The sequence below is a fragment of the Schistocerca americana genome, chromosome 5 (assembly GCF_021461395.2).
Source record: "Schistocerca americana isolate TAMUIC-IGC-003095 chromosome 5, iqSchAmer2.1, whole genome shotgun sequence".
Classification (NCBI taxonomy): domain Eukaryota; kingdom Metazoa; phylum Arthropoda; class Insecta; order Orthoptera; family Acrididae; genus Schistocerca; species Schistocerca americana.
Genome location: NC_060123.1, coordinates 234,121,873 through 234,138,144, shown reverse-complemented (window position 1 = coordinate 234,138,144; position 16,272 = coordinate 234,121,873). Strand labels below are relative to the sequence as shown.

At 43.8% G+C, this 16,272-nt stretch overlaps 1 protein-coding gene across 1 annotated transcript in view; it reads left to right on the top strand.

Annotated features, from left to right (window-relative positions):
* The window catches only part of LOC124616286 (opioid-binding protein/cell adhesion molecule homolog), a gene marked incomplete at its 3' end in the record, with an annotated part of 87,621 nt that overhangs the window by 36,132 nt on the left and 35,217 nt on the right, over positions 1-16,272 (top strand). Inside the window, exon 5 of the mRNA XM_047144589.1 lies at positions 4,246-4,407. Coding sequence (XP_047000545.1) covers positions 4,246-4,407 — 162 coding nt within the window. The remainder of the gene's footprint in view (positions 1-4,245; positions 4,408-16,272) is intronic.

Here is a 16,272-nt window from a genome sequence, read left to right as displayed (position 1 = left end):
TTTTCTATGGCCTCCTGCATGCATTTCTCTTTCACTGTATCTCTTGCCGACTCATTCCTCATTCTACCCATTCTACTCAATGCGGTTCTACCATAATGGTCAGAAAAATGCGAAACGATGGGGTTCTCGAAAACATGCCCCCTCAAACTGACACCAGGAATACGGGAAGCACAACGAAAAATTACGTATAAAGGACAGATTATACGTCAATCCCTCTTACCAACTCCACTGACGGGAAAAAATGCAACACTAAAAAATAATAAATGTAGAGTAAAGATATTTCCGGAATACGTTCGTCTAAGTAACATAGTTAAGTGAGTTACGTTACAGGACCACAAGTTAATGTACACGCGAGATAAGGCATTGCAAATGTCACATGCCGGTACATTAACAGCCATAGTGTTGACTGCAAGTATGCAAACGTGCATGCGTCGTGTTGTAAACGTGCCGGATATCACTTTGTGGGATGGAGTTCCATGCCTGTTGCATTTGGTCGGTCAGTACAGGGACGGTAAACGCTGTTTGTGGATGACGCTGGAGTTGTTGTCCGTTGATGTCCCATATGTGCTCCTTACAAGTCAGATCTGGTGATAGAGCAGGCAAAGGGAACATTCCGACACCCTGGAGAGCATTTCAGGTTGAAACAGCGAGCGTTATCCTTTTGGAAAAACCTCTGGAATGCCGTTCATGAATGGCAGCACAAGATCGAATCACCAGATTGACGTACAAATTTGTAGCCAGGAAGCGTGGAATAACAACGAGAGTGCTTTCCAGACGATAACTCCACGGGATAGGCCCAGTGTGCCTAGCACATAAACAGGTTGGTTGCTGACCCTCAACTGGCTTCCTAACGAAGCACGGTCATCACTGGCACCGAGGCAGAACCAGATTTCATCAGAAAACACAACAGATCCTCACTCTGCCCTTCAATGATCTCTCGTATGACACAACTCAAGTCACAAATGGTGGAGTGGAATGCACGCTACTGGGCGTGTGTCTCGGAGGGCTCGGAGCTGTCCTCGAGATAACCGGTTTGTAGCAGTTAGCTGTGTCACTGTGGTACCAGCTGCTACTCAGTTGCTGCGGCAGATGCAGTACGATGCGCCACAGCCATGCGCCAAACACGAAAGTCTTGCCTCTCGATAGAGCCACATGGCCGCTCGGAGCCCAGTGCTCTCGAGACCGTACATTCTCGTGGCCACCTGTGCCAGGAATCATCCACAGTGCCTACATTCCTATTGTGCAATATTGCAGAAGGAAAGCCTGTCTTCTCTTAGCCCAATTACGGAACCTCATTCAAACTCAATGAGGTGCTGATAAATGGCGTCTGTGTCGCCTTAAAGGCAATCTTGAGCGCCATCAACTCACCACGTCCAATCTCAAAGGTAATAAGTAACGGTCGCGACCGTTACAGCGTGTATTTATAGCATACCAGATTTGCATCCTCATAAGTGGTGCTACTAGCGCTACTCTCATGCGACTGGCGAGAAACTACAACAGACATCAACTTTCAGATGTAGAAACACGCCTACCAACTTTCGTTTGTGTCACACAATTCTTTCTTGGTGCTGCGATTTTTTTCCGTCTGTGTATGTTAATGGCCGGCCGCGGTGGTCTCGCGTTTCTAGGCGCGCAGTCCGGAACCGTGCGACTGCTACGGTCGCAGGTTCGAATCCTGCCTCGGACATGGATGTGTGTGATGCCCTTAGGTTAGTTAGGTTTAAGTAGTTCTAAGTTCTAGGGGACTAATGACCACAGCAGTTCAGTCCCATAGTGCTCAGAGCCATTTGAACCATTTTTTATTGTACCTGTACACATACAAGCATATCAAGCCAGTACGATCTTTGCTTGTCCCTTTATTTTTTTATGTAAATGCGTCATATTTATGTTAGAGGTATATCTCATTTTGTTTATTTTCATAACAAAACCAAATGTTGCTTATGATTTTGCACTGTTATTCGGATGCCTCATTACGATCCCTGTGATTGAAACTGGTAGTTCAAAAAAAAAAGTGTGTCTTCAGGCATTACTTTATTCTGGTGATCGTAAAAAATGGTTTAAATGGCTCTGAGCACTATGGGACTCAACTGCTGAGGTCATTAGTCCCCTAGAACTTAGAACTAGTGAAACCTAACTAACCTAAGGACATCACAAACATCCATGCCCGAGGCAGGATTCGAACCTGCGACCGTAGCGGTCTTGCGGTTCCAGACTGCAGCGCCTTAACCGCACGGCCACTTCGGCCGGCGGTGAGCGTAAATTCATGAAATATTTATCAGCTATGAAGCACCTCTTAAACCTTTGTGTTCAAAATAGAAGCTGGATGTAAGGTACACTGTCTTCCATAAGTTTGGGAACACCACGCTGCGTATTACAACGGAGCAAAATGGAAGTGATCTATGTGAGTTATTGGTCAGAATACGGAATAGCAAGCTCAAATAACGGTTAATAATGACACATATAGTATTGTAGACTTAATTATTGTACATATAAATACGTACTGGAACATACTAGTATTACTCCGTTTTATGTAAACGACGTTGTCCCAGCAGCTCTACTAAACACGCCAAATGGCGCGAGTAGACCGCATGGCCATGTAGAGGTACGTTGTTTACATTTCTGTTCACTTGTAGTTTCATTTGCATAGGGGTATAACACGCCGCGAAAGTAATTGAAAGTGACCCCATAGTGCCAGATTCCTTATGAATCACGGGTAATGATAATCAGTTTCCACCAAGAAGGTAATAGTGTTCGACAAATAGTAAAGAAATTAAGGTTTTTAACATGGGTAAAAATCAGCGACTGTTGTATAATACAAAATTTTGAAAAACACCGCCCTCAGTCTTGAACACAATTAATTTGTGACCTAGGTTTCGGTGTCACAAGGGACCGAAACGTAGGTCACAAATTAATTGTGTTCAAGACTGAGGGCGGTGTTTTTCAAAATTTGGTAGTAAAGAAATCGATGATTTCCATCAGCGGAGTTGTCAAAACGAAACACCGGCATCGAGAAACAGGGTCCTATGCGGATCGTCCTCGCTCAGGAGCACCCAGGAAAATATCAGAACGCCAGGAAAAGTATTTCGTAGTGACCAGTAAACGTAACAGATTAAAAACTGTCCGTGAATTGAATGCTGAACTAAACGCAACGAGGGATACACCGGTGAGTGAGTCAACAGTGAGACGATGCCTGGCATACAACAACCTCCGAGGTTATGTAGCAACAAGGAAACCACTGTTGCGCCCTGTTAACATGAATAAAAGGCTTCAGTAGGCTGAGACACACCAAAATTGGACAGTGGGGGATTGGGAAACAGTCTTATTCACTGATGAATCCAAGTTCGAAATATTTGGAAGTAGACGCCCTCAATTTGTACGCCGCTTACTCCATGAACGCTAGAATCCTCAGTGCGTAAATCCAACTGTAAAGCATGGAGGGGGTTCTGTGATGGTATGGGGATCCTTTGGAGGGAATAAAGTCGGAGATTTGGTGAAAACAGATGGAAAAATTAACCAAAAGGATTATCGTGCCATTCTCCAGCGACATGCTATGACTGATTGGGAAAAGGTTAGTCTTGCAGGAAGACAACGATCAGAAACACACGTCTCGCTTGTGTAAGAAGTATGTGAAGTCTGTAGAGGTTCGTAAAATATTGAGAAACATGGAATGGCCGCCCCAATCCCCTGATTGTAACCCAATCGAGCTGCTGTGGGATGAATTGGACAGGAGGATCCGAAAACGGCAAATCATAAGTGGGTCACAATTGTGGGAGGTCCTGCAGCAAGAATGGAGATTAATTCCAACTGAAGCCTTGTCAAACTGACGCAGCTATAGCCGAGAGTGTGTTTGCCAGTGATAAAAGCGAAGGGTGGCTGTTTTGAGAAATCGAAAATTGAATTGTTGCATCTTCCTGTGTATTACTTGAGCTTAATAAACATTTGGAAAACAACAAAATGCATTTTATACTGTATTTCCTACCATTGGCTATAATTACTAGGTATTTTCAAACTTATGAAGGGTAGTGTACCTAATAAGAAAACGTCTCCAGTGTTCTGATTTGTATTTTAGCTTTAACTTAAAAGGGTCTAACTACTTTAGATACGTATCTGGGCTATCTGGGAATTGTGGTTTATTATTTCAATATTTCTCCTGAACACCGACAATAATACTATTTGCACCGTTCCCTAGTCTTTTGCCTTGTAATAGGAAGTAACGGTGCTAGACCCTGTCTGTGTGTGTTACAGGTCTCGTGGGTGAGGAGGCGCGACTGGCACATCCTGTCCTCGGGACTCTACACGTACACCAACGACGACCGCTTCCAGGTAACCAGCTTCAACAACCGAGAAGACTGGACGCTGCAGATACAATACGTCCAGAAGAGGGACAACGGCACTTACGAATGTCAGGTGCGTACTTTGCGATAAGAGAAATGAAGTCTTTCATTCAACTTCACATCCACCAAGAAAACAAATTTTTAACCCAGTTCCGGAGTAGTTTTAGAACTGTTGCGTATTTAGCTCCTGCTCTGTAATATATGCGAAAGGAACACGCTAGAGATGTGTTAGGAAGACGCCCTCTATAACGAAAGCCAGCCGTTCAAGCGGTGGTGGATCTACGCACAAGCTACCACGAAGAATGCTGATACTTGAGACGCAATGTCCTACTGTGGTTGAATTGCGACAGAACATATGGTTGTATCGTCACCAGATCGGACCATGGCGAACTGGAACATGGATACAGTGCTTAAGACTCACATTCGGGCTAGTGGCATTCAAAAACACGTTCAGTTCCTCGTCCAGGTTGTCAAGTCCCAAGGAATGTCTACCGCCCGCTGCGAGATCTTCTGCCTCTACAGCGTCATGCGGATGTCATATGTACATCTGCATCTACATCATACTCCTATGGTGTGTGGCGGACGGTACTTTCGATACTACTGTCTGATACCTCCAATCCTGTTCCACTCGCTGACGGTGCGTGGGAAGAATGATTGTCGGTAAGCCTCTGTATTAGCTCTAATTTCTCGAATTTTTTGATCGTGGTCATTACGCGAGATGTATGCTGCGGGAAGTAATCTATTGTCTGACTCCTCCTGAAAAGTGCTGCCCCCGAAATTTCAATAGTAAATCTCTCCGTGATGCACAAAGCCTCTCTTGTAACGTCTGTCAGTGGAGTTTGTTTAGCATTTCCGTAACGCTCTCTCCCCAGCTAAACGATCCCGTGACGAAACGCGCCGCTCTTCGTTGGACCTTCTCTATCTCCTCTATCAGTACTACCTGATAGGGATCCCAGACAGACGAACAATACTCAAGAATAGGGCGAACAAGCGCCTTATAAGCCACTTCTTTCATGTAGAAGTTACATTTCTTTCAGATTCTTCCGACGAATCTGAGTATGGTGTCTGCTTTTCCCACTATCTGTTTTATATGGTTATTCCACTTTACGTCGCTCTGGATAGTTACGCCTGGTGTAGCTGCACAGTGGTGGATTTCTTTTCCTACATATGCGCAATATGCTACATTTATTTACGTTCAGGATCAACTGCCAGAGTCTGCACCATTCATCAATTCTCTGCAGGTCGTTCTTCAAATTCTTACAATCTTCTGGCGTTGCTACTTTGGTACAAATAACTGCATCATTTACGAATAGCCCTAAACAGCATCCGAAGCTTTCTACTAGATCATTTATATATACTGTAAACAGAAACGGTCTTATCACACTTCCCTGTGGTACTCCGGATATTACCTTTACATCTGTCGATTTAGTACCGTTAAGAGCGATGGGTTGAGATCTATCTGCATAAAAGTCTTGAATCCAATTGCAGGACTGCTCTGATACTCCGTAAACTCGTACTTTTCTCATTAAACGGCAATGCGGGACGGTGTCAGATGCCTTACTGAAGTCAAGGAACACTGCATCAGCCTGAGCGCCGTTGTCCACTGTGCTGTTGATCTCATGGAGGAACAGAGCAAGCTGAGTGTTGCAGTAGCTCTGTTTGCTGAACCCATGTTGCCTTTTATAGAGGAGCTGTTCATTTTCCAAGAACGTCATAATTCTTGAGCATAAAACATGTTCCATAATTCTACAACAGATTCACGTCAACGATATAGGTCTATAATTGTGTAGATCTGTTTTACGGCCTTTCTTGAAAACAAGAATGACAATCGTTAGGGACCTTACGTTGCTCAAGCGATCTACGTTAAATTACTGCTAGAAGGGAGAAAATTCTTTTGCATAATATTTTTAGAATCTTATAGGTATCTCATCTGGTCGTAAAGCCTTTCCACTACTAAGCGATTGTAGCTGCTTTTCATTTCCGCGATCGGTTATCTCAGTACTGCCATTTCGATGTTCGTACGACGATTCAAAGGAGAGAAGTATTACGATCTTCCGTGGTGAAACAACTTCGGAAGACCGAGTTCAGTATTTCAGCCTTCTCTCTGTTATCTTCCGTTTCGATGCCGGTGTGGTCGCTGAGAGAATGAATAGACGATTTTGCCCACTTAATGATTTTACATACGACCAAAATCGCTTAGGGTTTTCACTCAGGTCGGTTGACGTCTTTCTTTCAGAATCATTAAACCGTTCTCTCATTGCTCTGCTAGCGCTCATTTTCGCTACGTTCAGCTTTTGTTTTACAGCTAGGTTTTTACTTCTCTTGAAGTGGTCTTTGTTTACATAGCACTTTTCTAACACGGCTATTAAACCATGGTCGATCTTTCCCATGCCTTAAAATCTTACTCGGAACATACTTGTCTAGGGCATATTAAACGACTCATTTGAATTTTTTCCATTTGCTCTCCGCATTTTCGTCCTCATCACCGAATATTTGATGCTGACTGCTGATATGTTCTGAAACTTGTATCCTGTCACCCTTGCTGAGCAAATATATCTTCCTACATTTTTTAACATTCATTGCAGTACCCGTCCTCATAGATGCTGTCACAGCCTTATGATCACTGATACCTTCCTCTGCATTAACTGATTCGATAAGTTCAGGTTTTTTTGTTGCCAGGAGGGCTAAGACGTTACCCTCACGAGTTGGTTCTCTAACTATCTTCTCAACGTAATTTTCGGACAAGACATTCAGAACAATGCCACACGATTCGCTGTCTCTGGCACCCGTTTTGATGGCATAACACTCCCAACCTATACCTGGAAGGTTGAAGTCATCCCCTATTGCAACGGTATGATCAAGAAAATTACTAATGATATTCTGCAGGTTCTGTCTGAAGCGCTCTACAACTACAGATCCTGACCCAGGTGATATATAACAGCATCCGATCACCATTTTTGACAGTCTTTGATATTCAATTTTCCCCAGATTAATTCACTTTCGGAGTCCGTGATAACGTCGCTAGATTTTATCGAGTTTTGTACAGCAATAAACACGCCGCTACCATTGGTGACTAACCTATCCTTACGATAACCACTCCAATCTGAACTTAGGATTTCGTTGTCACTGACGTCTGGTTTCATCCAGCTGTCGGTTCCCAATAATGTTGGTGCATTATAACCTTCAGTAAGCGATACTAATTCTGGAACCTTTTCTTGGATGCTCCTGCAGTTTACTAAAATCATATTAAACTTTTCTGTCTCTGATCTGTGAGGACCAAGATTCTCTCTGTGGCTGATTTGACAGGCAATCGTCTTTGATCCCAAGGAGGAGGGGTGGGGGGGGGGGGTTCTCTAACCTAAGAAAGGCCTATGTGCACCCCACATGTACTCCGCTACCCTAGTAGCCGCTTCCTCCGTGTAGTGCACGCCTGACCTATTAAGGGGAACCCTACGATTCTGCACCCGATAGCGGAGGTCGAGAAATTCTCACCAGAGCCGTCTGTACCTCTGGTTTCGACCTTCCACTCTGCTCCAAACTAGAAGACCGCGATCAACGCTGGTACGATGCTACAAATAGACAGCTTATTAGCCTGCACCCCGCGTGCGTTGCTGGTTGCCTTCGCCAAATCGCCAGCCGCCGAAAGGACCCAAGGTTGACCTCAGAACGAAGCGGCAGGCGCCAATCGTGCCGACATGTGTCACTACATGCAGTCGCTTGCACCCAGTGCACTCGATAGCCGCCGGCAGGGCCTCCTCCACGTATGAGACCTCGGGCAAACATACCAAACGCACACTGGAATTCTTTCCCGCCTTGCCTGCGGTCTCCTCGGGCTGCATCACCCGTCTAACATTGGAGCTCCCAATGACAAGCACACCCACCATCTGTACTTGTCCAGACTGGGTAGGAAAATCGACATCTGGCCCAACAGAAGAGGCATCCCGCCCTGGCTCATAGTTATTATGAACACTGTTTCTAAGATGCAGGGAGCCAGCCGCACGGCCTGCTTCCTCTTTCGCCTTCCGCCCAGTGAGTAGCGAACCCACTTGCACATTCAAGTTAATCAGACTGAGTCTCAACATCAATTAACTGTTGGAAAGCACTAAAAAAGCGATAAATCATATAGACTGAAATTAATAGTAGTTATTCAGATGATTTTTGACGGTGATCGAAGGTTAGAGCGGGAATAGGTTAGTTCTTCTCTGATAAACGATGGTGTTTGGGACGATCGGGCACTCGATACCATGGCTCTGTTTACATGTAAATGAAGCATAGTTTCTGTAGTTGTATAGTAAATTTATATCTATTTCAATACATAGTAAAACTTGTAATAATGCGTAACACACACATATCGCTTGCCGTTGCAGGCAGTAAGTTCAGCAAAACGTTTTCAGCACTACAGGAGGTACAGATCTCATGACAATTGTTACACATAGACCATGGAATCACTTACCTTCTTTGGTATTAAGGGAAAATGACATACAAGTCAATAAACACACTCATGCTATGACTCCTGTGACAGTGACATTTCAGGGGTAATTTTCTATCGAAAACTTATTTTGATGTATTTTGATAGTTATTCCAAAGATGAACACATTTTTTTAAAAATTTTTGTAACTCCGTGAGATTTCCGGTGCTGCAAATTGTTGTCAAACGATTGATTTATTTTCTTCTTCCAAAAATTTGTTCTTGTAACGCGACCTTAGTAATTAGAAACTTAATGTCCCGTGCTGGCTGTTGACATAATAATGGTATCTCGTGATACCTCCTGGGTTACACCTCATCTCATCCCTCGAAGAAAGCTGGCCAGGGTGTTCTAGGCGCTACAGTCTGGAACCGCGCGACCGCTACCGTCGCAGGTTCGAATCCTGCCTCGGGCATGGATGTGTGTGATGTCCGTAGGTTAGTTAGGTTTAAGTAGTTCCTAGTTCTAGGGGACTGATGATGTCAGAAGTTAAGTCTCCTAGTGCTCAGAGCCATTTGAACCAACCTTCAAAAAAACTTTGTCACAATTATGGGATAAAACTGTGCTGAATTCGGGTGTGTGCCCTAAATGTTTACTGATTCTTATACATATGAAGAGGAGGTGACAACTGCATTTAATCTTGAAATGGAAACCATACGAAACATTGAAAAGAAACTCATCAATAGAACAATTTACGTCAGGGATTTAAATTCCGCGAATGTGGAAAACACCTCGATTCACTGCAATATGAATGAGAAAGCAAGAAGGTATCACACAAATGGCGCGCCACAATTGGCAACTGACTACTGATACCTGTTCTAGTATTTTCTACACTGACCAGCTGGCTGCAGACCTCACTGACCGAGGGATGGAATATAGCGTCACAATAAAGTACAGACTGTGGTCTTGCTGTATTTCTTCTACTATCGTTCCCAGAACTATTTTTGTTCTGAGATTCCGTACTTCCATGTTTATACGCTCTTTGCTGTTTTCTTTAGTTAATTCCAGGTATGTTCTGGTGTAACATTTGAGAAGTCACCCACACAGATGTGCTACTGAATTAAACAAAAGTAAGTAATAAAAATAAAAAATCTAACTGGCTGATACGTATTTCAGATCCACTTCCATCACTACTGTAACAACTGAAAATCACAGTGTGAGGATGCTCGCTGCTGCCGCCTAGAAAAGCATCCTTGTCCAGTCGCTGTGCTGTGGTTTATTCCAGTCATTCTGACAACCATCGTTCTTTGAATGTGCTCCAGTCTGTTGCTGAAACTGGTTAAAAGTAACACTGAAATGTTTTTATGAGCCTCGATACGTTGCAGATTTTACGTGACTCTAATCATCTGCACTTTTCTTTCTATGAATTTTATCTGCCTGAAATACGTGACGGCGTTCACAGAACTCGTAGCAATATAAAGCGCATTCGTAATCATTGTTTTGGACAAATAATTGTTGGTACTTATCGTGCTGCTATAAAACTGAATGAGCGTTCTTCCAAGAAGTATATGTTCCATTGCATATTTAAGTTTATGAACTGATTTGATGGTGCTGTATATACCACTGAAATGATCATGCGCGCCCTAAATGTTAATACAGGGTGTTTCAAAAATGACCGGTATATTTGAAACGGCAATAAAAACTAAACGAGCAGCGATAGAATTACACCGTTTGTTGCAATATGCTTGGGACAACAGTACATTTTCAGGCAGACAAACTTTCGAAATTACAGTAGTTACAATTTTCAACAACAGATGGCGCTGCGGTCTGGGAAACTCTATAGTACGATATTTTCCACATATCCACCATGCGTAGCAATAATATGGCGTAGTCTCCGAATGAAATTACCCGAAACCTTTGACAACGTGTCTGGCGGAATGGCTTCACATGCAGATGAGATGTACTGCTTCAGCTGTTCATTGTTTCTGGATTCTGGCGGTACACCTGGTCTTTCAAGTGTCCCCACAGAAAGAAGTCACAGGGGTTCATGTCTGGCGAATAGGGAGGCCAATCCACGCCGCCTCCTGTATGTTTCGGATAGCCCAAAGCAATCACACGATCATCGAAATATTCATTCAGGAAATTAAAGACGTCGGCCGTGCGATGTGGCTGGGCACCATCTTGCATAAACCACGAGGTGTTCGTAGTGTCGTCTAAGGCAGTTTGTACCGCCACAAATTCACGAAGAATGTCCAGATAGCGTGATGCAGTAATCGTTTCGGATCTGAAAAATGGGCCAATGATTCCTTTGGAAGAAATGGCGGCCCAGACCAGTACTTATGGAGGATGCAGGGACGATGGGACTGCAACATGGGGCTTTTCGGTTCCCCATATGCGCCAGTTCTGTTTATTGACGAAGCCATCCAGGTAAAAGTAAGCTTTGTCAGTAAACCAAATGCTGCCCACATGCATATCGCCGTCATCAATCCTGTGCACTATATCGTTAGCGAATGTCTCTCGTGCAGCAATGGTAGCGGCGCTGAGGGGTTGCCGCGTTTGAATTTTGTATGGTTAGAGGTGTAAACTCTGGCGCATGAGACGATACGTGGACGTTGGCGTCATTTGGACCGCAGCTGCAACACGGCGAACGGAAACCCGAGGCCGCTGTTGGATCACCTGCTGCACTAGCTGCGCGTTGCCCTCTGTGGTTGCCGTACGCGGTCGCCCTACCTTTCCAGCACGTTCATCCGTCACGTTCCCAGTCCGTTGAAATTTTTCAAACAGATCCTTTATTGTATCGCTTTTCGGTCCTTTGGTTACGTTAAACCTCCGTTGAAAACTTCGTCTTGTTGCAACAACACTGTGTTCTAGGTGGTGGAATTCCAACACCAGAAATATCCTCTGTTCTAAGGAATAAACCATGTTGTCTACAGCACACTTGCACGTTGTGAACAGCACACGCTTACAGCAGAAAGACGACATACAGAATGGCGCACCCACAGACTGCGTTGTCTTCTATATCTTTCACATCACTTGCAGCGCCATCTGTTGTTGAAAATTGTAACTACTGTAATTTCGAAAGTTTGTCCGCCTGAAAATGTACTGTTGTCCCAAGCATATTGCAACAAACGGTGTATTTCTATCGCTGCTCGTTTAGTTTTTATTGCCGTTTCAAATATACCGGTCATTTTTGAAACACCCTGTATCTTCTACGGGTAAATCTGGAGGTATCTCTGATGAGTGAAAGATTTGATAATGTTTCATCAGTTAAATGGCTTGGAGTGCGTTAAAGCTACAGAATAAAAAATTCTTTGTATAATCGCCATTCTAACGTATAGTGATGTTATCGATTATGAAAACAATGGAAAGGGAGCACAGGCATCACGAATTGTCTGAATAATAACATTCGGGAGGCCCGGTAGCCAGTGGATGGATAGAAATATCCTTATATTTACATGGAGCTAGTATTTGTACGGATACCATTGGCGATCTTGTAGCTCTAGAAGAATGAAATTATAATGAAATATAGGCCTTTAGCTGCTTACAGGCGTTGATAAATATCAATGGGGAAAGTTGCAAAATGTGGGCCCCGACCGGGACTCGAACCCCGGACATTCTGCTTACATGGCAGACGCTCTGTGCGACTGAGCCATCGAGAGTACTAGTTACCAACGCCTGTTAACAGTTAAAGGTCTAGATTGCATCGTAATTTCATCCTTATATTTTGTTTTCATTACTGCCTAGTGTCGGCTGTAAAGCAGTTTTCAAATGTGACGTAGTTACGCTAGATTCCAATTATTGACATGTCATACAACGGTAGAAACGAATGCAGTTGGTCGGACTGTACAATTACAGACAGGCTATAAAGCATATTATGCTATACACACTGAGACTTTAAAAGCCATGGGATTCCTCCCAGTATTGCTTTGGAATTGTTTTGCTCGGCGTCGTGCAGTAACTCGGCGTGGCATCGACTCAACAAGTCGTTGGAAGTCTCCTGGAGAAATATCGAGCCATGCTCCTTCTATATCCGACCATAATAGGTCGTTTTCATATGTTAAAAATTTGGTTCGGACTGTTGTTATTCTGATTGATTATAACATGTAAATAGCAGCAATGACTACAAAATACTGGATGATTTTAATCTGTCCGATGGCAGCCAGTGTGACAGAATGTTGTCATTCAGTTCGGAATAAATTATCCGTCCAGCTGTTACAGACTAGAACGACTCGTGATTTCGACCTCTGCCAAGAGAAATTGTAGGTGGTAGGAGGGAGGGTAGCTGCCGTGCTGCTGAGGGCAGGCAGGCAGGCGGGCAGAAGTGACACCGCTGTTCCATTAGACGTTGCAGGACGACAACAAAGGGCCACTCTCTAAGTTGCCTGGTCGCAGAACTGCAGCACTAAGTCATTACAGTAATGGAAGCAGCTCCGGACCGACGACGCCGAACGTCTTCCGATACTTCCTCGTAGTTGGCGAAAAGCAACTTATCCTCCTCTTCAACTGTGTCCTCGATATGGAGTAAATATCGTGACAAATCCCTCTCGATGAAGTTGCAGGTACACTCCATCAGTTTAATGTGGCTGCTGTAGTCGTCAGTCTGAAGGCTGATTTGATGGAGCTCTCCACTCTAGTCTACCCTGCGAAAGCAACTTCATTCCTGCATAAATACTGCGACCTACAGCCGCCGGAACCTGCAAAGCCACGGTCTCGCCTTACAGATTTAACCCCCCACAATTTCCTCCATTACCAAATCGACTATTCTTTAACGCCTTAAGATGTGTTCTATTTACGATCTCTTCTTTTAGCAGAGTGCTGCCATAAATTTCTTTCTTTCCCCGTTCCATTCAGGACCCCTTGATAGGTCAGGAGGGCACTAAACAAACGAAGTAGCTTCTCGGGTACAGAGTACGTGTGGAGTGAACGTGAAGGATTTTTTAGCCTTGGCGGTAGTTTGAGGCGCTCTGATGAACACTCGCCAGTCGATACCCGGCAATGGAAGTCAGACAGCATTCAGAGTAAAGACGCTTCGACTGTCAAAATTTTATCAGTAAACTGTCAGAGTATTCGTAATAAAGTTCCCGAATTTATTGCTCACCAGGCAAGATCTCCAGCTCTAATTATTCTTGGGACCGAGATCTGGCTGAAACTGTAAGCGAAAAGCTCTGAGATATTTAGCGAGTCTTGGAAAGTATTTTGGAAAGACAAGTTACAGACCGTAGATAGGGAGTGGTCATTGCAGTTCACAAAATATTGTCCCTTTTGAGGTCGAAGTCGAGTGTGACAGTGAAGTTATGTTGTCACGTATAACAGGTGTAGGTGAAACCAAGTTAACTGCTCGATGTTTCTTACCGGCGACCCGATTCATCTGTGACAGTTTGAGTCATTCAAGGAAAGTCTACGGTCAGAGGCGTATAAATACACAGATCATGCAATACTAGTTGGGGACGACTTTAACTTACCGAGTAGAGACTGGGATGTTTAGGGATTCATTGCAGAGGGTAATATTTCTTAAGACATTTTCAAATGGTTCACATGGCTCTGAGCACTATGAGACTCAACTGCTGTGGTCATAAGTCCCCTAGAACTTAGAACTACTTAAACCTAACTAACCTAAGGACATCACACACATCAATGCCCGAGGCAGGATTCGAACCTGCGACCGTAGCGGTCGCGCGGTTCCAGACTGTAGCGCCTAGAACCGCTCGGCCACTCAGGCCGGCAAATGATAGGAATGTTGACATTTGATACCCTCCGCAGAATTTTTGTGACAAATAATATAAATCGCTTATGGAGTTTCTCATGTATAGACGTAAGTAGTTATTATTTTTGTATTCTCTACCTGTACTCTTTTGTATAAAAACTTCTGAGCTCATCATGCCCCTAGACTTAGAACTACTTAAACCTAACGAACCTAAGAACACCACACAAATCCATGCCCAAGGGAGGATTCGAACCTGCGACTGTAGCAGCAGCGTGGTTCCGGACTGAAGCGCCTGGAACCGCTCGGCCACAACGGCCGGCTATACTCTTTTGCGGACAATCCTGCATGCAATCAAGTATGATAAATTAGTGTGAAAAATATCCCTACAAATCGATAAAAAGGTTGCTTACCAGGCTGTTCTAACTTCTGAGCAGTTAACTGAAGTGCCGCCCCACAGTTTGAATTGTTTTTTCACTCCTTATGAAGTAGTTATACCCGGAACGAACTATTGTTGGACGACTATTTAAAAATAGGACAGAAGCGTCAGTGCCGTACGACTTGCGGAAGTCAATAAAATTCGGAAGACATCATATTGTACACTCAGATGTGTTTCGCTTCCTCTTAACTTTTCTCTTTCAATTGTTATAGGTAGTTTTCATTCTGCCACACCGTTTCATCGCGACTGAGAACATCACGAGCTATTCATACCCTTTAATAGCAATCGATATTTGTGACATTCTTTTGGGACTTGTCAGAACGATGCTGATTTACGGGATATTTATTCATTGAGTAAATAACCATTTCAGACATTAGGAACAATCTAAAATTTATGTCGCACGGTACTGTGCTATGCTGTAAAGGCATTGTGCAATGTGGTGTGGTGAGATCCTGTGTAGCGTGAGAGCGTGGCGCAGTGTGCGTAAAAACTCTTGATATCTTGGCCGTGTGCCTGAACAACTAAAGGCTCGAAATGGGACACGATGAAAGTGTCAAAAAGGATATTTTCGTTGTCTTTCTAGAAACCGTGAATGCTCCGTGAGATGTGTTGTAAGCACCAGAGAAGCATCGTTGTACTTCAGAATACCTTTTAACCAAACGCGCCGATTCCACGTGTGACCGATTCATCTGACTTTTGAAGTTCACAAATGACGTGTAACCGAACTTTTTAATATTTCTGTAATACGGAAAGAATTTCCTTTTAACTTTGAAAATAGCGATTGTTAGTTATTGTATTAACTGTGTATCCTCTCAGAGGTATTGCACTTGGTACAGAGTACGATTTTTGGTTATTGGAAAACAATATTTCGACGACTAGATGCTACGTAGAACACGCCGCTGCATTACGCTTTCACAGTGGCGTGTGGCGCCTAGCCGCCTGCTGCCTCGCATAGTTACGAAAAACCATCAAACACGTCACCCTCTCTCTTTTCAGAAAGACTGCCGCATTTTTTCAGTCAGTGGAGCGCTGACATTTATTCTGCATTTAAAAACTCTTACTATTCTAGCGGCTTTCAAAATATTTAACTCTTTGACCATATGTAACCTAATGGAATACAGGGTCGTTATAATTGAAGCTCCAGTTTCAAGAGGCTGTAAAAAACCGGCAACAGCTCGATCTTAACGTAATAGGGTCGGTTACAAGTGGCAGATGTGGTGTGACCTGCACTTTAAACCAACCGTACTGTGCTATGTCCATGAGCTCACAAGTTTCGCATTCAGCAGTTGTGGAATTGTCAGTTAGGTAAGCCTATCCGTCACGGCAAGGTCGTAACGCATTGGATGGGAAAAATCGGTTTTTAATTGTCCTGAGGCGAAAACCAGCATAAAAA